Source organism: Rana temporaria, chromosome 2, assembly GCF_905171775.1.
Source record: "Rana temporaria chromosome 2, aRanTem1.1, whole genome shotgun sequence".
NCBI classification, from domain to species: Eukaryota; Metazoa; Chordata; class Amphibia; order Anura; family Ranidae; genus Rana; species Rana temporaria.
In genome coordinates, this window is record NC_053490.1 from 469,517,156 (window position 1) to 469,541,976 (window position 24,821).

A 24,821-nucleotide genomic window follows, 5' to 3' on the forward strand; every position below is an offset into this window, starting at 1 on the left:
CGTCGCATACTACGCGTCACGAGTTGCCGAAAGAAGCCGAACGTCGGTGCGCAGGCGCCGTATAGAGCCGCACCGACGTTAGGCTTCTTTTGGCAACTCGTGACGCGCAGTATGCGACGGTCGGAAGCCTGTCAATCAGATAGGAACGCCCAGTCCCGCAGAAGACATACCCTGAAGCAGCGGTAAAATATGGTATGTACGAAAAAAAAAAACTGCCGATTGTCATTAGGACAACTCGGCTGAATGTAATGTTAAAAATTTATTTTTGGGTGAACCCCCGCTTTAAGAACAGCAATGTGCACATTTTCCACAGAGCAGTAAAAAGATGGTTTTAAAAAGTTGTAAATGAGGCAACCGATGCATGTTACACCACTTATTGATAGCTTACAAATGTCTTTACTGTGGCATTTTCACACTTCCAGTTACAGTAAAACCTTGGTTTGCAAGCATAATTTGTTCCAGAAACATGCTTGTAATCCAAAGCACTTGTATATCAAAGCGTTATTTTTAAAGGGTATAAAAGAGAAGAGAGGCACCTCTAAGTGTAGCAATAAATTGCTAAATGTGGTACCTTCATTAAATGTAACCATATTGCTACACTTAGAGGCTCCTCTCTTTTTTCTTTTTTATACTCAGTTGTGACATGACGCTACTCTTATATCAAGACATCGCTTGTATATCAAGGCAAAAATTATTAAAACACTTTGCTTGTCTTGCAAAACGCTCTCAAACCAAGTTACTCTCAAACCAAGGTTTTACTGTATGTCCCTAAGGTTGACACCTGCCTCAATGAGGGGTATATGTAACAACAATCACATCTTGAATGATATACTCCAACCATCACCTACCTCATGTGTATGGCAGTATATAAAGGGGCAGATCCACAGAGCGGCGTACTTTCAAATTTCCTGCGTCGTATCGTTGTTTTGAATCCTCAAAACAAGATACGACGGCATCTGGGTTAGATCCGACAGGTGTACGTCTTTGTACGCCTTCGGATCTAAGATGCAATACTTTGGCGTCCGCTGGGTGGCGTTCACGTCGTTTTCCGCGTCGGGTATGCAAATTAGCTATTTCCGACGATCCACGAATCGTACGAGCGGCCGGCCCATTCCTTTACGTCGTCTCTAGTCGGCTTTTTCCGGCGTATAGTTAAAGCTGGTATTTCATCGCGTATAGTTAGACTTGCCATGTTAAGTATGGCCGTCGTTCCCGCGTTTCATTTGAATTTTTGTATTTTTTTGGTAAGTCGTCCGTGAATCGGGATGGACGTAATTCACGTCTATGTTAAAAAAAATGACGTCCTTGCGACGTCATTTAGCGCAATGCACGGCGGAAAATTTCGGGACGGCGCATGCGCAGTTCATTCGGCGCGGGGACGCGCTTCATTTAAATGAAACACGCCCCCCCAAATCGCCGATTTGAATTCCGCCGCCAGAGATAGACTACGCCGCCGTAACTTACGGCGCGAAATCTTCCTGGATTCGAACTAAAGCCAGGTAAGCTACGGCGGTGTAGCGTATCTCTGATACGCTGCGCGGGTGCAGATCTCTGTGGATCTGCCCCAAAGACTCTATTATGGTGGTACACCACCCAAAAGATCTTTTTTTCTTAATAACAGTATTGTTATAAAATATAGAAATTCATGCAGCTGTTATTTGTGTAAAGTAATCATATTTTCTGTTCTATTTCTGCTGGCCTTTGAAGGATTTTACAATGACCTTATACCTCAGACATTACTGGAAAGATGAAAGGTTGTCTTTCCAGAGTACCAACAACAGAAGCATGACGTTTGATGGAAGACTAATCAAAAAGATTTGGGTGCCAGATGTGTTTTTTGTCCATTCCAAGCGATCATTTATACATGATACCACGATGGAAAACATTATGCTGCGTGTATATCCAGATGGCAATGTGCTATTCAGCCTAAGGTAAGAAGACTTGTCTTACTTCATGCTGAGTGACTGATTAACATTTGTCATTATGGAAATGAGCGCATGTATGTTTTTTCCAGTTTATAGACCGGCTATCTTTTCCATCCATATGCTCTGAGCACATACATGCAAATAGAATGTACTCTATGGGAGCTGGGAGACCATAAAAATAACAAACAGCTGTTCTTGTCCTTTATAAAGAGAAATGGCTGAAATTATTACAAAGTACTACGATAAAGTTTGGAATCTTACCACATAGATTTGAAATATATTGAGTGATAAGCAGATGGGGATAGAAGCTAAAATGTTTAGACATTGCACTAGCCTGTGGCTATGAAAAATGTATTGGATTTTTAGATGTGGCCCAACCAGTCAAGAACCATGAGATATGACTAACGGAAGAAAGTAGAAGGAAATGAGGAAATAAGATTTTATTTCAGGTTGGTGGGCTTTCTTTCCATGACAGGAAAGGCACTTTAGTGAATAAGGAGGGTCTTAGGCCCCTTTCACATTGAGGCGTTTTTAATGCGGTACAGCGCTAAAAATAGTGCTGCTATACCGCATGAAAAATCATGCCCTGCAGGCTTCAATATGAAAGCCCGAAGGCGCTCCAAAAGTCCTGCTAGCCGCATCTTTACTGCGGTATAGGAGCGGTGTGTTCACCGCTCCTATTCCGCGCCTTCCCATTGAAACCCATTGCGGGCAGTATTAACCCTTTTTCGGCCGCTAGCGGGGGTTAAAACCTCACCGCCCGAATATCGCGGTAAATACGACGGTATAGCTGTGCTATAAATAGCGCGGCTATACCGTCACCGCGGCTCCACGCCTCAATGTGAAAGAGGTCTTAGAATACAGTTGTTACTGCTTTGAATTTAGGGGAGACAGCTAAAATAAGGTGACCAGATTTTTTAAATTAAATCCGGGGCCATTTTTTTTTGGCGGCAATCAGCGTCTCATTGCTAGACTGCGATATTATGGCGGACAAATCGGACACAAAGTGACACTTTGTGGGAACCAGTGACACTAACACAGTGATAAGTGCTAAAAATATGCACTTTCACTGTAGTAAGGACACTTGTTGGGAAGGGGATAACATCTAGGGCAATCAAAGGGTTAAATGTGTGCCTAACAAGTGTTTTCTTACTGTGGGGGAGATGCTTTTACTAAGGGAAGGCATAGATCCCTGTACCTGCTTTGCATAATGACAGAACGGCAAGCTGCCTTGTTTACATAGCCAGACCACCGTTCTGCCTGTGTACCGATGGACATCAAGTCCGCCGGAGCCGATGATTGGCTCCAATACCCAGAAATGCAGGATCACTGCAGCCCCTGTTCAAATCAAATCCGGGGACAAAACCGGGGACAGACTTGGCCAGAGACTGTCCCCGGAAACCGGGGAGGTCTGGTCACCCTAAGCTAAAATGGTGTGAGAATCTTCTCCAAAGGTTCTAGGGAAGTGCAACTGGGAGCAGGTACTGGATGAGGTTGAAATGAAATGTGTTCCCCAGAAACAACTAGCAGGCGGGTCTGCACAGTCTCTTAACTAATCAAAATGCATACAACCAAGGGTGAAGATTGTACCTTGGCCTAGGTAGCTCATACAATCAATGGCCCCTTTCACAGTAGGGACAGATTTCTGTGTGCTCAATGACAATGATTATTGTGAGCAGTGCCGATCCTGACCTCCCTGGGGCCCTAAGCAAAATGACATGTCACATTAAAGTTGAGAAGTGGGGGGGGGGCGCGCGAGGGGGTGTTCTGCTGTCAGAAATGACATCTTACATTAAAGCCAGCCAGCGAGTTGAGAAGCGGGGTGAGGGGCCGAAAATTATTTCTCACCAGGCGGTGGCCTCTTTTAATTTGGGGGCCCTCCGCAGCTTTGCCGGGCCCTAAGCGGCTTGCATAGTGAGCCTATAGGGTGGATCGGCCCTGATTGTGAGACACCTTTTCGCATCTTTCAGAATCAGCATCCTTTGCAGCTTTTGGCATGGACTCATATGGAATCCCATAGTCGCAAAGGAAGTTGGTGCTGGAAGACTTCCCTGTGCCAGATGATGAGATTGCAAGATTAAATTGATTCTTAATATTATTTTTTTTAACCACGGAAGAATTTACCCCCTTCCTGACCAGAGCACTTTTTGCGATTTGGCATTGCGTCATTTTAACTGACAATTGCGCAGTCGCGCGACGTTGCACCCAAACAAAATTGACGTCCTTTTTTCCCCACAAATTATGCTTTCTTTTGGTGGTATTTGATCACCTCTGCGTTTTTTATTTTTTGTGCTATAAACAAAAAATAGCAAACATTTTGAAAAAAAAGCAATATTTTTTACTTTTTGCTATAATAAATATACCCAGAAAATATATAAAAAAAAAACAAATTTCTTTCTCAGTTTAGGCCGATATGTATTCTTCTACATATTTTTGGTAAAAAAAATTGCAATAAGAGAGAGATACGAGCCCTCCCACAATTCTTACATGGGTTACACTAATTGAAGAGGTTAATAGGATGGAGGATTTGTTATTATCGGCTCAAAATCGAAAGGAGACATATTTAGAAACTTGGGGCCAATGGAATACATTTAAATTATCGGAGGAAGGGAGTTTCCTCTTTGCTCCTCAGAGTACTTGAAAAAGAGAGGATGGTATAGTAAACTCACCTTTACCTCGATGCATTTTTCCTTCAACTCCGATTCCCACTCCCCTATCAGTGTTTCTTTTTTTTTCTTTCCTGTTTTTATATTTTATCTCTTTTCTTTATGAATTCTTTCCCTTATGGGGCTTCTTACTTTCTCCTTTTGCCTCTATAGATATGTAGAGGTTTTTCTTCTTAGCAAATTATGTTCTCAGGGCATACAAGAGAAGCAGGTCTAATGGAAGATAGAATGGGGACTATCCCAAATAACTAGTTATTGTTTTTTTTTTTTGGATGTATTTAAGATAGGAGTAATGCTGTTAATTGGACTTTGAATGGATTTGTTGGAACTTATATGATTGATCGATTAATGAAATTGTGTATTTCTCTGTATGTATGACAACTAAAAAAAAATAATAATAATCAAAAAATTGATTGGTTTGCGCAAAAGTTATAGCATCTACAAAATAGGGGATAGTTTTATGGAATTTTTATTATTATATTTTTTTTGTAGTAATGGCGGCGATCAGCGATTTTTTATCGTGACTGCGACATTATTGTTGACACATCGGACACTTTTCACACTATTTTGGGACCATTGTCATTTATACAGAGACCAGTGCTATAAAAATGCACTGATTACTGTGTAAATGACACTGGCAGGGTAGGGGTTAAACACTAGGGGGCTATTAAGGGGTTAAGTGTGTCCTTAGGAAGTGATTCTAACTGTGGGGGGGCTACAAGTAACACGGCAGTGATAACTGCTCCTGATGACAGGGAGCAGTAGATGACTGTCCTGTCACTAGGCAGAACAGGCAAATGCAGCTCTGTGGCACGATCGGGGGACACCGGTGGACATCGAGTCCACGGGTCCCGTGCGCATGGTCATGGAGCACGCGGCAGGTGTGTGCACGCGCCCGCACGGCGGCAAATTCGAAGCAACGTACAGGTACATTGCTTTGCGCAGCCGTGTCATTCTGCCGACGTATATCGGCGTTAGCTGGTGGGCAAGTGGTTAAATACCAAACATATTATACTTAACTGAACCAAAAGAGTGCTTAGGTGATAAATTTGCTAATCTTTCAAAAGACCTTTGACCAACAGCAGCTAAAATAATAGCCACGTTTTCTTTGTTTGGTTTTAAACAAAGGGATATTGATTATTATATTTCAAGATGAATTCAACAGAAATATAGGAACAGGCCTGGTTTTATATTTTTAATGATGCTTAGTAGATAAAGAACTATGAATACCTCTTGTCTTACCAGTTGGAAGTAAATAAAGAATTTTGATGAGACTTATTTTAAATGTTTTATGGATATGGGTTTTGCTTATGGTCTTTTGATTTATATTGTATTTTTGTATATACAGCATTTTTTCTTGATGAGTTATTTGGCTGTTTTAGAGTTAAAGTTTTCTAAAGCGTTTTTTTTTTATTAAAATAACAAACATGATATAAAACTTACCTGCTCTGTGCAATGAGAACCCAAATCTCCTCTTCTGGGGTCCCCTGCAGGTAATCTTGGCTCCTCCTCTGCAGTTTCTGCCCCCATAGAAAGCCACTTTTTTTATGGGGGCAGACCTGCAGGCTTAGGCTGTGTGTGTCTATAGACACACACACACACAGCATGACTCGGCTCCGCCCCTGTCCCACCTCACATGCTTTGACTGACAGCAGCAAGAGCCAATGGCTCCCACTGCTTCCAAGTCTCCTGTGAGAAGAGAGAGAGTGGAGAATCTGCAGACATACACAGCGCTGGATCGAGATTGGGGTCAAGTGTTTAGGGGTGGGGGGGGTGAGTGTAGGCACAGACACAGGAAGGTCTACCTAATGCAGAAAATGCATTAAGGTTAAATCCTTTTTAACGTCTTGAATGTTGGGAAATTGTATTGTATGAATAAAGGAAATAGATGCATGACTTACAGTATATAAAATGTTGGTGTGATGGTCAGTTAGGACACAATAAGCGACAGATTATATAAGTATTAGTAGTCCACAACGGACCAGATCTGAAAAAGGGGCCAGATGTTTTTTTCTTACCCATCAGTAGTAATATGCATTCATTGATGAAAGGGGTTAAAGAGTGTGATTTATTAAATGACGCATGGCAAGCTCTCAAACCATCCTTGTTAGAACGGTAAAATGCCTTTAGATGAAACTGTAGATGTATTAAAGATTTAATAAAAAATAAAAAATAATAATAATTTGTCGATGCTAACACTTTAAATACAGCACTCACACTTTCATATCTACAGAGAGTATCATGAGCCTGAATACAGTGGTACTCTAACACAGAAACAGACACCCACCAGCTGATAAATGCCATCATTATGATTTAAAAATTAATTAAATTTATTTAAGAGATATTATCAGTGAACAAGGAAAGATGTATAATTTTGGAAATATTTTTTACTATTAGTAAATGGATTAGGAAGCATAATGGTTTTAAAAGGTTATCAGGCATAAGCAGTGTATTGAGTGGGGTAGGTATAGTTGGAGAACTGTTTGGTTCCTAATAGTCTTCATTTGCAACACATTTATAAAATGGTGTGATGCCCTTGTTTCGTTTTGAAAGAAAATCATTTTCTGGATAGACAGATTTACAGTACTTAATTTTTTTGCATATTCGTTGGCAGTAAAAAGAGTGAATAAAACTACCTGGGAATTGTTTTAACTGCTGAATTCTGCAACTGACATTGAATATTTTATTTATGACAGGTATTTATATAGCACCAACAGTCTACACACTGCTTTACATACTGTACATTGAAATCAACTTTTGCTGATAATTTGTGTACAATATGTGTTTAATACCAAATATACACACTCAAGAGGGTATCAATAAGAAACCACAATAAAAAACAAATAAATTGTGAGATGATCCATAAGTGCAAAAAACAACCTGTAGCAAATGTCCAGTTCTGAGTAGTAGTACTTATAATACAAAAGGGTTCCACACCCACTTGCTATCACAGGCTGACGTGTTGTTGAGCTTTCAAACAAAACACAGGCAGACACCTTGAAACTTCAGATTATCAAGTGTGGACTGGTGCTTAATTGCTTCCAAATGGCCCAGCATATGAGAACGCCTTGCTGCTTCAGGGCGAAATAACTCAAAAGGAAAAAAGGAAAGAGATATGCAATACTGTGGATCACAGATTAAGCATGGACAACAACAAAAAAAACAGATGCACTCACGATACAGCCTTTGAACATAGCCTTACAAGCCGCTCAGTATAGTGATCTCCTCACACAGATGAACGTCCGTTGATCACGTCACTAGGCTCTTCCCCCACACGTTACATCACTCGGCACGTGACTTAATCATGGGTGAAATATGGGTGAAATATGCTGGGCCATTTGGAAGCAATTAAGCACCAATCCACACTTATTAATTCGGGATTTTCCTAGCTAGTATGACGGAAAATCTGGATTATATTATGACAGGAGGCAAGTATCTTGCATTAATCTTTCTTTTAATGCCCATAGCAGAAAAAAACAGAATATTCATTTGTTAACATTAGAAAAATTTCTCTGTAGAACTACAATACCCAGCAGCCCCGGAGTCTCCTCCCTTAGGTCATAGTCCCTATATAATGGGCTGTCTGGGTCTCCTCCTCCTCTTTCTTTTCTTGCGATCTGGAACCACATGTAGTCTTGACGGTGTGCGGTCGTTCTCTGGTGATCGAAGAAGTTTTCATCCGGAGCAGGAAGTAGGGCCAACTGGGCCATATTCAACTGGAACCGGGCCAACTGAGCCAATCACAACTATGTTCAACTGGAACAGAAAGGAAATACTCATCATATTATACTTCAACTGCTGCAAGGTCGGCTGTTCGGGCGAAGATTCGTCTCCTCAATAGCCTGAAACGAGAAACACATCGTGACAGGGATGGGTAGGGTGGGAAGATACTTGCCTCCTGTCATAATATAATCCAGATTTTCCGTCATACTAGCTAGGAAAATCCCGAATTATATATCAGACAGGAGGCTTCGTATCTTGCAAGTTTAAAGCTAACCTATGCACAGTATATATCATGCAAATATACAATACTACAGTACAGCAGTAGAGACATGGTCCAGCGGTCGGAAATAGTAATGGCGAAAAGTCGTTTCTGACGACCAATCCGCCGCCAGTAAAAGATCTGAGAGTGAACCTCCTGACGTGACCACCTTGGTAGCCATGGCGCCTCTTGAGGAGTGGGCTCCAAAGAGTGAGGTGTCGATTCCGGCCATTTCCATGGCTGCTCGCACCCATCTGGCTAGCGTGGCCGAGGATACCGGACGGTGAGGTTTCACATAGGAGATTAACAGTTGGTTAAACGAGGTCGATCGCAGGGCTGCAGTCCGCGCCTCATATTGTTGCAAGCATCGTACCACACAGATGTGGGGGTGATCAGGAAAGAAGGGATAAAACACCGTTTGAATCCGTGTTTTCGTTCTACGAACCACGGAGAACCGTACCCCTTCCGGCGAAAATTGACGTCGGGAGACGTCCAGCGCTTTCACGTCTGAAACCCTTTTGATGGAGACCAGGCATAAAAGGGTGGTGAGTTTGATGGAAAGGTTCTTCAAAGAGAGGACCTCATTGTCCTCCCAAGTGGAAAAAAGTTCTAGAACGAGGGAGACATCCCACGTGGACTGGTATCTAGGACGAGGAGGACGTTTGAACCTCGCTCCCCGGAGAAGCCTACATACCAAAGGGTGTCTACCTACAGGCAAGGCGTCCACTGGGCAGTGATAAGCCGAAATGGCTGATCTATAAATGTTCAGTGAACTATAGGATTTTCCAGCCTCATAAGAGTCGGCTAGATAGTTCACTACTGCTGATACAGGTGCATGAACGGCATCAATTTGCCGTTGATCACACCAACGAACCCACATGGTCCAGGCAGATCGGTACGCCGATCTAGTCCCTGGGGCCCAGGCCACGGCGAGGAGGTCTCTAGCTGATTGTGAAATAGAGTTATCGGCGTCATGGACCCCGAAACCAACCACGCTAGGAGAAGGAGGTTGCCGTTCATTACCAGGGGGTGGTAAGCCATGGTTGTGTTGTATAGAAGATGAGGAGAGTGTGGAATCAATCGGGGATGGTCGATCGACATCCCTAGGAGAAGAGGAAACCAAGGTTGAGTTGGCCACCATGGGGTGATCAACACCAGCGTCGCCCTCTGGCTCGCCACTTGAAGAAGGACTCTGGTGATCATGTTGAATGGGGGAAACGCATAGTGCGTCCCTCGTTTCCAAACTTGTCGGAAAGCATCGATTGCTGACGCTTCCGGATCTGGCCTCCAACTGTAAAAGCGGGGTAGTTGCCGGTTGAGGCGAGAGGCGAAGAGGTCTGTATGGAAGGGACCCCACAGGGATTGCAATGTCAGGAAAACCGAACGGTCCAGCGTCCAGTCGCTGGAATCCGTAAGGTAGCGAGAGTTCCAGTCTGCTACCGCATTGGATATCCCTGGGAGGTATTCCGCCACCGGGACGGTATTTATCGAAAGACAAAACTGCCAAAATTCGGACGCAATGTCCGCCAGCACTTTGGACTTCGTGCCCCCTAAGCGGTTGACATACTGGACCGCTGCCACATTGTCCATGCGGAGAAGTACGCATCTGTTGGAAGTATGAGGGAGGAAACTCCTGATAGCAAAGTATGCCGCTAGGAGTTCTAGGGCATTGATATGAAGGAGCGATTCCTCTGCGGACCATTTCCCTCCGGTGGTAAGCTGTCCGCAACGTGCACCCCAGCCTTGGCGGCTCGCGTCGGATTCTAGGATCACGTCTGGGTAAGAATTGAAGATCGTTCTGCCGTTCCATGCGACGGCGTGACGAAGCCACCACTGCAACTCTTCTATGGCTTCGGGGCACAATTGAACCTCGTCCGCGTATCGGAGTCCTTGGCGTAAATGAAGCGCCTTGAGTCTCTGTAGCGCTCGATAGTGCAAGGGGGCTGGAAATATTGCCTGGATAGAGGCTGACAAGAGGCCTACTATGCGAGCAATCATACGTAAGGAAACTTGACCTTTGCGTAATGTGGCCCTGATTTCCTTGCGAATCAAAGCCAATTTCGACTTTGGCAATAGTAATATAGCCTTCTTGGTATCCACTAGAAACCCCAAGAATTCCATCACCTGAGAGGGTTCCAGAACGGATTTCTTGTAATTGATGAGGAAACCGAGTTCCACCAGTAGAGAAACCGCCCATTGGCTGTGCACTAAGGCCTGTGTTCTGGACCGGGCCAAAATAAGAAGGTCGTCCAGATAAATGATGAGGCGTACACCTCTGCTCCTCAGCGCGGCCACTACTGGTTTGAGTAGCTTGGTGAAGCACCAAGGGGCCGACGATAATCCGAACGGGAGGCAGGTGAACTGCCACATTCGGTCCTTCCACTGAAATCTTAGGAAAGATTGAGACTCGTGGTGAATGGGGACGGTAAGGTATGCGTCCTTTAGGTCTATTTTTACTAGCCAGTCTCCCGGCCAGAGGAGATCGCGTAAGAGATGGATACCTTCCATCTTGAAATGGTGGTAAACCACGTGTTGGTTTAGGTCTCTCAGATTTATGACAGGGCGGTAGCCGCCGTCTTTCTTCTTCACTAAGAAGATGTTGCTGATAAAGCCGGGTGAGAGGGGATCTACTTCCTGAACCGCCCCTTTGGATAGCAGCTCTCTGAGCTCCTCGTCTATCAGTTCCACGTTTTGGGAAGAAAACCGGATGGGCTGGGGTAAGACATTTAAGGTCGGAAGAGAGAGCAACTCTATCCGGTAGCCGGTCACCGCATGGTGGATCCACGCGTCTGCCGAAATCGTGGACCAGACGTGGGAAAAAAACATTAGCCTGCCCCCCACCAGTGTATGTGGAATTGAGTGTGGAAGTATACTCACCGGTCGGTGGTCTAGATCTAGGAAATCCACGACCTCCACGTCCTCTCCAGGGGCGTCCTCGGGGGGGGAAGAAGGGTGCTGGCTGGGCCATGGGTAAGGCATATGGCTGCGGAGCAGGAGCGAACTGCTGGCTTGGCGGTCTTGCATAGGGCCTGTATGAGTTAGTGCGGCCGGTAGAACGCCCTCTACTTCTACCGGCTTTCCCAAAAACCCTGCCGGGTTGGGATTTCTTCAGCGAGGTCTGTGCCTTGTCCAGACTCGAGAAAAGGCTAACAAACTTATTAATATTTTTAATCAGGTCGTCCCCAAATAGGAGCCCTTCGGCGGATGGACCTGGTTCATTCTCAGCTAAATGGGTAAGTTGGGGTTCTAGCTTCATTAAGATGGAGCGACGGCGCTCCACTGAGCAGGTTGTATTCGCGGAACCCAGCATGCATATAGCACGTTGGGCCCAGCCCCTGAGTTGTGTCAGATCAAGAGGTTGGGCCGAGGAGGCCGCTTGCTCCGCTAAATTCAATATTTTTGTGAGCGGGCCCAAAAGGTCGAGAATGCGGTCCTGAATGGCCTTAAAAGACCTTTCGATACCCTTCTTGGAGTATTTCCCGGACCTTGTGAGGTACTTAAGGAGCACCGGGTCTATTTCTGGAGTGACTGCCACCTTGTTAGCCACATATGGTCTGGGGCATTCCGCACGCAGCTTGTTGCGGTTCACTCTGTCTAGGGGCCGTCTAGTCCAGAGTTCCAAGTATTGAGCTACGTGGGGTAGGGGAGCCCAATCCCCCGAGCGAGGATGGGAAATCTCATCAGGGTTAAATAAAGGTTGACCCTGCGAGTCCAGGATGGCTTCTCGTGGCACCTCAGTGCTGGCGTCATGATAGTCCGCCGATAACCCCGCATCTTCCTCACCATCCAGGTCTGAATCAGAGGCCTCGGCCCCGTCAGACTCGCCGGAATCGTCCTCAGACGTTTCAAAGGAATCTGGCTTTATCCGTCTGGCGGATTTTTGCCCTTTTTTGTTCTCCTTGGGGCCCAAGGGTCGAGGTAAATCAGGTACATGCGGGGTGTGGCAGACCGGGTCGGGTTCTGCCTGGGACATGCTGTAAACTTCCCCTGCCGGGGAGTCGGATTGCACTGCCAAGTGCTTGCGTTTGTGGGACGCTTTACCCCTAAAAGGGGCATTGCCAGAGTTGGCTGGTAAAGGTACTCTATTCAGAGTGTTGGCAGCAAGAGCTGCCTGAATAGATTTAGCAATAAGGTCCTGGATTTGGACCGTGGACAGTAGATGAGAGGCATCTAGGTCCACTACCTCATTAGTCGGACCGGCGGGTCCGGACACATTGATGTTATCATCAGCCATTACTGCACACTTTTTAAGGGATGATTTAATTGGTAAGATAATCAGGGATAAATCACTGACTATCACTAAACTGAGTTATAGGATTTATAGGGGGGAAGCGATTTGCTAACCAGCAGTTATAGTCAGTACACTGACTATCCACTAGGCAATACTGGGAGTACCAGCAGGGGAACCTAAGTTTACCTGGAAAGCAAAACAGCGCCTATCGTTAGCCAGCAGTTACTCCTTCACAACGCGGAGAGCGAGTGCTTGAGAAGGAGGAACGGCTGGCCGAGACCCCGGCCGTAATCTCGCGAGATCACGGCCGGGAGCGACGTGATAGGACGCCTGGAGAGCAACAGGCGTGTCCAGGACAGCGCGACCTAAGCCGCGCCCCCTTTCTAGTCAGAAGCCCGCGAATTGTGGCGCGCGCTGACTAGGATGAGGGGAACAGAGGGAGGAAAATGGCGACCGCAATAGGCGACACAAGCAGCACGGCTGACACGAGTGTAGACGCCCAGCGGCAGGGAAACATGCACCGGAAAAATCGGGGGGGGGGGGATTCAACCGCCGCACTCCGGGCAAGGAAATTTGATCCAGCAGATAAAATTCAATAAAATAAAATAAAATGCGATAAAATACACGAAAATACAATAAAAATACAATACAGGTTGGGCTAAGCAGTTTCCTAGTAAGGAAAAACGCAATCAGCCCAGGAACATTGCATATAATGGTATAAGAAAATATATCAATGAAAAACAATACTCATCTGATGTGCCATGAGCAGAAAGAAAGAGGAGGAGGAGACCCAGACAGCCCATTATATAGGGACTATGACCTAAGGGAGGAGACTCCGGGGCTGCTGGGTATTGTAGTTCTACAGAGAAATTTTTCTAATGTTAACAAATGAATATTCTGTTTTTTTCTGCTATGGGCATTAAAAGAAAGATTAATGCAAGATACGAAGCCTCCTGTCTGATATATAATCTGAAGTTTCAAGGTGTCTGCCTGTGTTTTGTTTGAAAGCTTAACAACACGTCAGCTTGATAGCAAGTGGGTGTGGAACCATTTTGTATTATAAGTACTACTACTCAGAAATGGACATTTGCTACACTTGAGGTTGTTTTTTGCACTTATAGATCATCTCACAATTTATTTATTTTTTTATTGTGGTTTCTTATTGATATCCTCCTGAGTGTGTATATTTGGTATCAATTCATATTGTACACATATTGTCAGCAAAAGTTGATTTCAGTGCATCACTATTTTTTCCTTTTTTTGTATCATTCTGGTTTTGTACACCTGTGTGTATGCAGCGATATCATTAGGGTATTTTTTTTCCTTTCAAATTTAATTAATAGTTAGCGCTGTAGTACATTTCTCACATACTGTATGTTCCCATCAGTCCCTAACTTTAAATTGGGAGTAAACTCCCTTGTATGATTTTTACCTATAGGTATGCACCAGGGGCGTCGTTAGGCCCGGGCTTAGGGGGCTGGAGCCCCGAATGGGTCCCTGTAAAGCCCGAGTCACGGGCATTTAGCTGTTCATTGTTAGCCCCGAGCAGCGAGCATCGGGACCGTTCTGATGCCGAGACCAAGTCCTGCCGAATGTGACCGATTGCCGCTGCTCCGATTGTGGCCGAGTCCTGCCGAGTGCGATAGCAGGTCCTGCCTTCTGGAGCCTGCAATGCCTATGATGGACGTCCCACTGTTCCAATGCCGGGACCGCGGGATGTGTGACGTCCATCATAGGCGCTGCAAGCTCCAGAAGGCGGGAATTACAATACCGCCGCCGCGCCACATCACTGAGATGATCCCCACTCAGAGCTTGGGCGAGCGACTCTCGGATAGATCGGGAGAGATCAAGCCAGCAAGGGAGCGATCGGGCGATAGCAAGGTAAAAAGGCAACTAGGTCCAACAGGCAGCAAAGTAAATGTAAATGCAAAATGCAAAGTCAGGTCGGTGTATGTATGTCAGGTAGGTAAGTGTATGTAGGTGAGGTCAGTGCATGTCAGGTAGGTGTATGTAGGTCAGGTAGGTGTATGTAGGTCAGGTAGGTGTATGTAGGTCAGGTAGTCAGTGTACTTGCCACCTACCAACGCCACCGCGTTCTTGACGGTCGGAATTTGGTATGACCGTGTGTTTGCAAGACAAGTTTGAGCCAAGATTCCTTCTCAAAAAATATGTTTTTCTTGTCGGATTTTCCGATCGTGTGTACGCGGCATAAGGGGGTAATTTACTAAAATTGGTGAACACAGAATCTGGTGCAGCTGTGCATAGTAACCAATCAGCTTCTCCAGAGCACAGCATCGCTGGCCGTCTGTCTCCACCGGAGACAGCCCAGTGAATGACGCTGCTGAAGCTGTGACATTTCTTTTATAGGTGAGGCGTGGGCCACCCGTCACGTGACCCCGTCCCCCTCTGACGCACCCTTTGCTACGTCACTGGGGAAGCTTCCCCCTTGCGTCAGAGGGTGCGGGTTCACGTGCCGGGTGGCCCCACATCACCTTTAAAAGAAATGTCACAGCTTCAGCAGCGTCATTCGCCGGGCTGTCTCTGATGCTGCTCTCTGGATCCCGGACGATCTTCTCATCGCATGAACGGAGAGGAGATCACCCGTCGCTGGATACCGACAACGTTGGAGTGGGGAGACGGGACTGAGTGGATTACCACCGCTGGATTTTTTATTTTATTTTTAACCACTTCAATACCCGCCCATAGTCATTTGACGTCCACAGATGGGATCTCCCATCCTGGGTGGACGTCATATGACGTCCTGGGCTTTGTGGGGGGATATCTGAATGATGCCTGCAGCTAGAGGCATCATTCAGATATCATTCGTTAGTGCCGGCGATTCTGTGCAATATAAGAATGATCATAGTGGTGGTTCTGCCTTTTGATCTTTCTTATAGGCGGCGGGAGGAACATCCCCCCCCCCGCCACCATCCGGTGCTTCTCCGGGCTCTTCCTTGTAATAGGAATAAAAGTTAAAAAAAAAATTAAGAAAAAGTGTAAAAAAATAAATAAATAAGTAAAAAAATTAAAATAAAAGAATAAAAAAAATAATAAAACGCCCCTGTCCCCAGAAGCGACCGCACACGTAAGTCCCGCCGACATATGTAAACGCCGTTTAAACCACATATGTGAGGTATCGCCGCGTGCGTTAGAGTGCCAGCAACAATTCTAGCACTAGTTCTCCTCTGTAAATCTAAACTGGTATATACTTTTTCCTTTTAACCCAATGGCTCACTGGTCACTAGCAAGATATTCTCTATATATTTATAATATTAAGAACAAAACAAAAACCAACAGTATTTTTTTTAATGTGTAGCTTACAACCTGTAATGGCACACTTTAACAGCATTGATTAAGAAAGTGGGTGTTGACACAAAATATACATCCATCATCTATATTATCCTCAGATTACCCAGGAGGTAAAATCTTGCTTAATCCCACGTTGGGGTAGCCCCCTCAAAGACAGCTTATTATATTAAACACTATATCCTTGCAGGAAAATGCACCAGCTGTCCACTTCTCATTTTTCTGCCACTCTGGTTTAATAAACACAACACTACTTGAAGTATGCCAACCAGAGAACGCTGCTCTATAAAATACTCAGACTCATTGAAGATGTATGGTCCTGTCATAGATCTGTCTTTATACCTTATGTTTAGTCATTATTCGAAAATATATTCACATTTAGAAGTTTGACAATGAGAAACTACCGTTGTTAGCAAGGCCGTCTTTAATATTCATTGGACCCTGGGCAAACATTTTCTTGGTCACCCACCCGGCCCTTCCATGCAATTTCGCTCTCCACCTTTTTGAGACATACAATAAATAGCAGCTAGCATACCTCCCAACATTTTAAGATGGGAATAAGGGACAACTACTAGCAAATGTATGTAGGCATAGGACACGCCCCATGCCACACCCCCTTAAAAGAGAATTAACCCCCCAAAAAAAGGTTAATCAATTCCACAAGTGTTTTTTTTTGTTTTTTTTTACCACTACTATTCCTTTAGATTGGCTTTTACAATTTTTTAAATGCAGCAATTTAGACTTTGAATGAAATGTTTAGCACTGGGAATCACTTTTCAAAGGATAAAAAGTGCATTTTCTATAGAAACCAGACCAAAATGAGGGACAAATGAGGAGGAAAGAGGGACAGAGGGACATTGCTCCAAATCAGGGACAGTCCCTCGAAATCAGGGACAGTTGGGAGCTATGGCAGCTAGACTCAAAATACGTTTACTGAATCAGATCAAGCAGTGATTGCATTTGGTTGCCAGAGGTTACAGTGTATCATCACTGCTCACTGACTGGCTGCTAGAGGTTACAGCACACATTATGGCTCACTGATTATTTGCTAGAGTTTTACAGCACATGACTTCTGCTTGTTAATTGGTTGTTAGAGATTACTGTACATCAATACTGCTCACTGATTGGTTGCTAGAGGTTACTGGACATCCTTACCACTCACTAATTGATTGCTAGAGGTTACTGCACATTATTACTGCTCACTGATTGGTTGCTAAAGGTTACTGCATATCCTTACCACTCAATGATTGGTTGCAAGAGATTAGTGCACATCATTACTGCTCACTGATTGGTTGGTAAAGGTTAGAGCACATCATCTCCTCACTGCTCGCACGCCATGGACTGGGGAGGTGAGGGGACACATTAATAGACAGAAACTCCTAGGTAATCTAGGACTCCTGGGAACAGTGGCAATGCTGGGGGGGCTGATGAGTGGCAATGCTGGGGTGTTGATGGGACCAGTGGCACAGTGGCAGTGGTTGGGGGATGGAATTAGTTAGGAAGAAAATTCAGAATCATGTAGAGCAAAGCTAGAAATCTTTGGCAAGTATATAGTGGGGGATTCTACACTGACCACCAATGTGATTGGTCATTTACAATGACCACCAATGAGAGGGGGGAATTTACACTAACCACCAATGTAAGGTGAGATTTACACTGACCACCATTTAACAGGGGATTTTACGCCACCCACCAATGGGGCTTTCTACACTGACACAAATGTAATAGGAGCATTTACACCAACCACCAGTGTAAGAGGGAATATAGAATGACCTCTGTATGTAGGAATTTACACTGGCAACCACTGTCGAGGACATTTGTACTGACCACCAATGTAAGGGATCACTTCTACACTGACCACCAATGTTAGGGTGGATTTCCACTGACCACCAATGTAAAGGAGGATTTGCACTGACCACCAGTGTAAAGGCAATTCTGCACATACCACCAATGTAAAGGGAAATGTAATGTAATGAAGAAATTACACTGACATACAATGTAATGGGGGATTTTACATTAACAACCAATAAAGGAGATTTCTACACTGGCCACCAATCTAAGGGGGGATTTACACTCACCTCCAAACTTAAGGGGGATTACCACCAATGTTAGGGAGGATTCAAAGCTGACCACAAATGCAAGTTTGTATTTTTTTTACAGATTATATAAGAGGAGTTTCTACACTGGCGACCAATGTATTGGGGATTTACACTGACCACTAATGTAATGGAGATTTACACTGACCACCATGGGCGTCCGCTGAAATTTTTTGAAGGGGGGCGGTTCGGCAGCGGCAATACACAGTCACATTTAACCCTGTCTTCGACCACTAGCTGGGGTTTAAACCCCCCCCCCCCCCCCCAGCAGCAAAAATAGGATGGATGGTGTCAGTAGGGCAGTGGGCGGTGTTAGAAGGGCAGTGGGCGGTGTTAGAAGGGCAGTGGACGGTGTCAGTCGTTTTTTTTTTTACAAATTTATTTATTTTTACATTTTTTAACAGTCTTGTTGGGGGGCTTTGGTGAAATATCAGGGGACTAAACAGACCCCTGATAGCTCACTTTCGAAAAATAGAAAGGGACTGAGTGTGAATTCTCCAGTTCCATTCTCTGAGGCATAATAAACATAGTAAATTGGAACAAATATACTCTCTGTGTACTGAACTTTTGCTGATTCCCTCAATCTATGTGACTGGTCCCCTGCAGCTTCTGTGAAAGTTGTTACAGGCTGTGGTGGCACTCCATCATCCTCATTGTACCATACAGGGTTAATGTTCCTGTATGGTATGCAATGATGCTGAGGCTTTGGGTTGAGGAGGAGAGCAGTGCGGCTGGCTGAAACATGGAAACATAGAAGTACAAGTGGTAATTTCCCCCCAGCAGTGCAAGGGTGGAATTTTCCCTTTCCCTGGAGTTGGGCTGTATTCTGTATGTCTCTTTATACTCATGACAATGTCAGGAATATACTGGGACTTTCAGGTTCTACATTATTAAAAATAATAATTTTTTATAAGATATGGTGTGTGTGTGTGGAATGCATCCATGTGGAGCCTGAAAAGTGCAGTCCACTCTGACTTCCAGGGGGGGGGCCCCCTTGTCCTATGGAGCGGACGCCCATGCTGACCACCTATGTAGTGGGGATTTACACTGACCACCAATGTAATAGGAGCATTCACAGTAACCACCCATGTAAGGAGGGATTTACACTGATCACAAATGTAAGGGGCAATTTGCTTACCTTTGCAGAACAGGCTGATTTTAGGCTTAATGACCACAGTTGTAGGCAGGACTTAGGCTGCTTTCACATTGCAGCGTCGAGCCGCGGTGACGGTATAGCCGCGCTATTTGTAGCACGGCTATACCATCGTGTTTACCGCGATATTCGGGCGGTGCGGTGAGGTTTTAACCCCCGCTAGCGGCCGAAAAAGGGTTAATACCGCCCAATGGGAAGGCGCGGTATAGGAGCGGTGAACACACCGCTCCTATACCGCGGTAAAGATGCGGCTAGCAGGACTTTTGGAGCGCTCCTGCTAGCGCACCGCTTCAGTGTGAAAGCCTTCGGGCTTTTACATTGAAGACTACAGGGCATGATTTTTCATGCGGTATAGCAGCGCTATTTTTAGCGCAGTACCGCATGAAAAACGCCCCAATGTGAAAGGGGCCTTACAGGCATGCCCCTTTACCTCCCCAGTGGGCAGCAGGGACATGAGGGACATTTGGAGGGTATGCATAATACACTTTTCTCTGATGTTCCAATATTGGTGTCCTGCCTCTTTGTGGATAACTGATATCAAAGCTCAGTATCTCATGCAGCTTCTTTTTGTAGGGAATGTATCCACTCTTTTGGAGCCTACTACTGTTATAGTATTTTGTTTTAGGTAATTACTTTAATTGTGAATGCTGAGAGGATAGGACCGGGTGGGCCATTTACAAATGACAGTAGCCACATGACCTATACAAACATTATGTAAACTGCCACTCCTCCATTCCTAGGTCAACAATGCAATTATCATTATATTGTAGACATTTAAGAAGATAACTACCACCAATCATCGTAGTGGCTGGTTATATCTTTATACCAGACTTTATAACTGTCCAAATAGTATACTTGTAAAGGCCAGCAATTAACTTCAGAAGCACAGTGGTTAAATAGATCCTCAATTTTATTAAACATTTTAAATATGTCCTCCAGGAACTCGCTGACCTTGCAAAACTCAAAGGATTGTTTTTTCTTCAAACTACAATCTGTTAAGGTGGTAGTCACTTAATTTAAAGGAGAAGTTTGGGAATTATTATTTTTTTTAAAACATACAGTACTTACCTACCTGCTGCAGCATCGATCTGATGCGGCAAGCTGTCCCCTGCTGGTACTAAGCCTGAGAACTGAGCAATCACGTAATCTCTGATCGCTCAGGTCTAGGGTCAGCAGGAAAGAGGTGGGAGTGCCTGGCTCAGACTTTCAGTGGCATGCTGAGAGGCTGAACCAATCTGGGTGGATCCTGACATTATTGTTGGGATTCCTCCACATCCTGGAGCATTCCTGTGATGTCAACCGACAGCTGGTTTTAACCCACTGGTCACAGGAGAGCTTAACTAAGTGGACTTCTGTGACTCACATGAGAAGTGTGACCAAAAGAGCTTTGGCCATATTTAAGGTTTTTACAAATATCAGCTATATGCTTTCACATTGTTTTGTTGCACCTTTTGCGTGGTAATTTTTTTGTTTTAATTTACAGTATTGATTTAGCTAGGCTTGTGTAGCTGCCCAGGCTAAGGGAAACGGGTTAATACTGCTTTCCATTGCCCGCTCACATTTGTGGGCTTTTATAGGTTCCTGGACGCCTAAGCTGTTATACATAAAAGGAAGAGGTTCCGGTCCCAAGAAAGCGCGGAGTAGCAGACTTAGAACAGGAACCAGACCTATAGACCTAGCAGTCTGTCTATGTTGGTTACCAGGAGCGGATTAGCATTACAGAGATCTATGGCCTGATCACTAGGTACGGAGAGGCAAGAGTTAAAGCGGGGGTTCACCCTTAGAGGGCACTTTTCCCCCTTAGATTCCTGCTTGTTATTACTAGGGGAATCGGCTATTTATTTTAAAATATGTGCAGTACTTACCCGTTTACGAGACGCATCCTCTCCGCCGCTTCCGGGTATGGGCTGCGGGACTGGGCGTTCCTTCTTGATTGACAGGTTTCCGAGAGGCTTCCGACGGTCGCATCCATTGCGTCACGATTTTCCGAAAGAAGCCGAACGTCGGTGCGCAGGCGCAGTATAGAGCCGCACCGACGTTCGGCTTCTTTCGGCTACGAGTGACGCGATGGATGCGACCGTCGGAAGCCTCTCGGAAGAATGTCAATCAAGAAGGAACGCCCGCTCCCGAAGACCCATACCCGGAAGCGACGGAAGAAGATGCAGCTCGAAAACGGGTAAGTACTGCTCATATTTTAATACAAATAGCCGATTCCCCTAGACCGAACGAGCAGGAAGCTAAGGGGAGATTTTTTTATTTTTTTTAAATGGGTGAACTCCCGCTTTAAGTTGAGCACGTATGAGGTTCATGCCATTTTCTTGGCGGGACCCCATTCTGTTACTAGGAGTGAGGTAACAGAGGTACGCTGACTGGTAGAGTAAGCATAGGCTCTGTGTGTCCTTCTAAATTCAACACATGCACCTGTTTAAGTGTGTAGGACAAGGGACAGTATCTTCGGAAGAGCTCTGCATACAACACTAGACATAAATGTCTCATCTCTGAGTTGGGGGTCTACATTAACCACTTAAGCCCCGGACCTTTAGGCAGCTTAATGCCCAGGCCAGGTTTTGCGATTCGGCACTGCGTCGCTTTAACAGACAATTGCGCGGTCGTGCGACGTGGCTCCCAAACAAAATTGGCGTCCTTTTTTTCCCACAAATAGAGCTTTCTTTTGGTGGTATTTGATCACCTCTGCGGTTTTTATTTTTTGCGCTATAAACAAAAATAAAGCGACAATTTTGAAAAAAATTCAATATTTTTTACTTTTTGTTATAATAAATATCCCCCAAAAACATATATAAAAAAAATGTTTTCCCTCAGTTTAGACCGATACGTATTCTTCGACCTATTTTTGGTAAAAAAAAATCGCAATAATCGTTTATCGATTGGTTTGCGCAAAATTTATAGCGTTTACAAAATAGGGGATAATTTTATTGCATTTTTATTAATTATTTTTTTTTTTACTACTAATGGCGGCGATCAGCGATTTTTTTCATGACTGCGACATTATGGCGGACACTTCGGACAATTTTGACACATTTTTGGGACCATTGTCATTTTCACAGCAAAAAATGCATTTAAATTGTTTATTGTGAAAATTACAGTTGCAGTTTGGGAGTTAACCACAGGGGGCGCTGTAGGAGTTAGGGTACACCTAGTGTGTGTTTACAACTGTAGGGGGTTGTGGCTGTAGGACTGACGTCATCGATCGAGTCTCCCTTATATAAGGGATCACTCGATCGATACGCCGCCACAGTGAAGCACGGGGAAGCCGTGTTTACGCAAGGCTCTCCCCGTTCTTCAGCTCCGGGGAGCGATCGCGACGGAGCGGCTATAAACAAATAGCCGCGCCGTCGTCCCGGATCGCTCCCCGAAGGATCCCGACCGCCGCATGTAGCGGGGGGGTCCCGATCGGACCCCCGACCCGCGGAAAGGCAAGGACGTACATGTACGCCCATTTGCCTGTACGTGCCATTCTGTGGACGTACATATACCATACTTGCCAACTGTCCCGTTTTTAAAGGGACAGTCCCGTCAAATAGGACCTAGTCCCGGCTAATTTAGCCTGCCGGGACTTGTCCCGGCTAGTGGGGAAGGCAGGTGCGGCAGTATGTTTATATATCTCCCTGCAGTCCCCGGCTGCCTGGTCCTGACTCCTGACACACACATTGCAGAGTGAGACGGAGTGAACTGAGCCCGCCCCCCTCCTTCTCCTGCTGTGTGATGTTTCCTGTGTACACATAGGAGGAGGGGGGAGGAGAAGGAGGCTCACCACGCTGCTGCAGAGAAAAGCTGCTCGTCTGACAAGATGACACATGTCCTAATGCAAAGTAAGTGAGACTTCCAGAGGGGGAGGGGGTCATGCCTATGGGTTACAGTTTACTGTGAGTAATTTTGGGGGAAAGGATATGTTCTAGGGGGCACTTTATGATGTATGCTGCAAGGGGGCTTGGATATGAAATCCACCCCCTTAGCACATATTCCTCCCCCCAAATTAAAGCTGCTGTCTGCCACAGAGGGGGTGGCCCTTGGCATCCCAGAAGAGATGTGGCAAATTGCTCCAGGTGCCCATACTAATGCCCCCTTTCCAGGCAAGTTAGCAAAGTGTGGGTTCCAGGTCACAGGTCCAGGTTCACACTGAAAAACACAGGAACACGCTGTGCATTCTGTGCAATTTCAGCCCAATTATGTCCGCATACTCTCTGACCATCTCCTGTACCATGTCTGCAGTCTCTGACTAAGGATGAGTTCCAGCGTTTTCACACAGCCCATGTGCAGAGCCCACCAGGAAGTCAGCACTGCGCTAATCACAGGCAGTGAGTCATAGGTGTACAAGGCAGGAGGCGTGCTGATACTTGTAGTCCTTAATATTGGACCTTCCCTTACCCTAAGGACTTCCTCTCCCCTCTTACACAATCACAGAGGTTGTATCAATTTCCTGTAATTCTCTCTTTATTGAGTAGACCCTATAATCCAGTGGTCTCAAAGTACCGGCCCGCGGGCCATTTGCGGCCCGTGGACCAGTTATAAATGGCCCGCAGGCAGGGCGGAAGTGGGGGGAGTAGATTTCCTTCACATGCAGAGTAGCGCAGGAAGCGTCTCTGTCATAAGTTCACTTCTCTGTCTCACGCTGCAGCTGCTCCCTGCCCCCCGGCGCCCCCCCCTCTCTCTTCTCGTCCATCCCTATTTGCTTGTGATATCACCTGGGATGGACGAGAAGAGAGCGGGGGGCGGGGAGCAGCCGCAGCGCGAGACAGAGAATCGAACATATGACAGACGCTTCCTGCGCTACTCTGCATGTGAAGAAAAAAGAAAAACAAGTAAACGCTGACATGTACACTGATTGTGCCCCATGTGCTCTGTTTGTTCCCCATGTACCCCGATTGTGACCTCATGTTCCCCATGTGCCTTAATGTGCCCCATGTACCCTGATTGTACCCCGATTGTGCCCCCATGTACCCCGATTGTGCCCCGATGTGCCCTCATGTACCCTGTTTGTACCCTGAATGTGCCCCATGTACCCTGATGTGCTCCGATGCGCCCCATGTGCTCCGATGCGCCCCATGTGCTCTGATGCGCCCCATGTACCCTAATGTGCCCCGATTGTGCTCTGATGTGCCCCATGTACCCTGATGTGCCGGGCTCTGTACCCTGATGTGCCGGGCTCTGTACCCTGATGTGCCGGGCTCTGTGCCCTGTCGTGCCGTGTCCTGTGCCCTGTCCTGTGCCCTGATGTGCCAGGCTCTGTACCCTGATGTGCGCTGTGCCCTGTACCCTAATGTGCTGGGCTCTGTGACCTAATGTGCTGTGCCCTGATGGTGAGTGGTCAGTGTGTAGTAGTCAGTGTGCAGTGTAGTGGTCATCGTGTAGTGCAGTGGTCAGTGTGTAGTGGTCGATGTGCAGTGTAGTGGTCAGGGTTAATAATGCATCCACTGACACCAGTGCCGGGGGTAAAAATGCGT

At 45.7% G+C, this 24,821-nt stretch overlaps 1 protein-coding gene across 1 annotated transcript in view; it reads left to right on the forward strand.

Annotated features, from left to right (window-relative positions):
- GABRR3 (gamma-aminobutyric acid type A receptor subunit rho3) overlaps positions 1–24,821 on the forward strand; it is an 84,792-nt gene that overhangs the window by 25,271 nt on the left and 34,700 nt on the right. Inside the window, exon 4 of the mRNA XM_040338714.1 lies at positions 1,708–1,931. Within this exon, the coding sequence (XP_040194648.1) occupies positions 1,708–1,931 (224 nt within the window). The remainder of the gene's footprint in view (positions 1–1,707; positions 1,932–24,821) is intronic.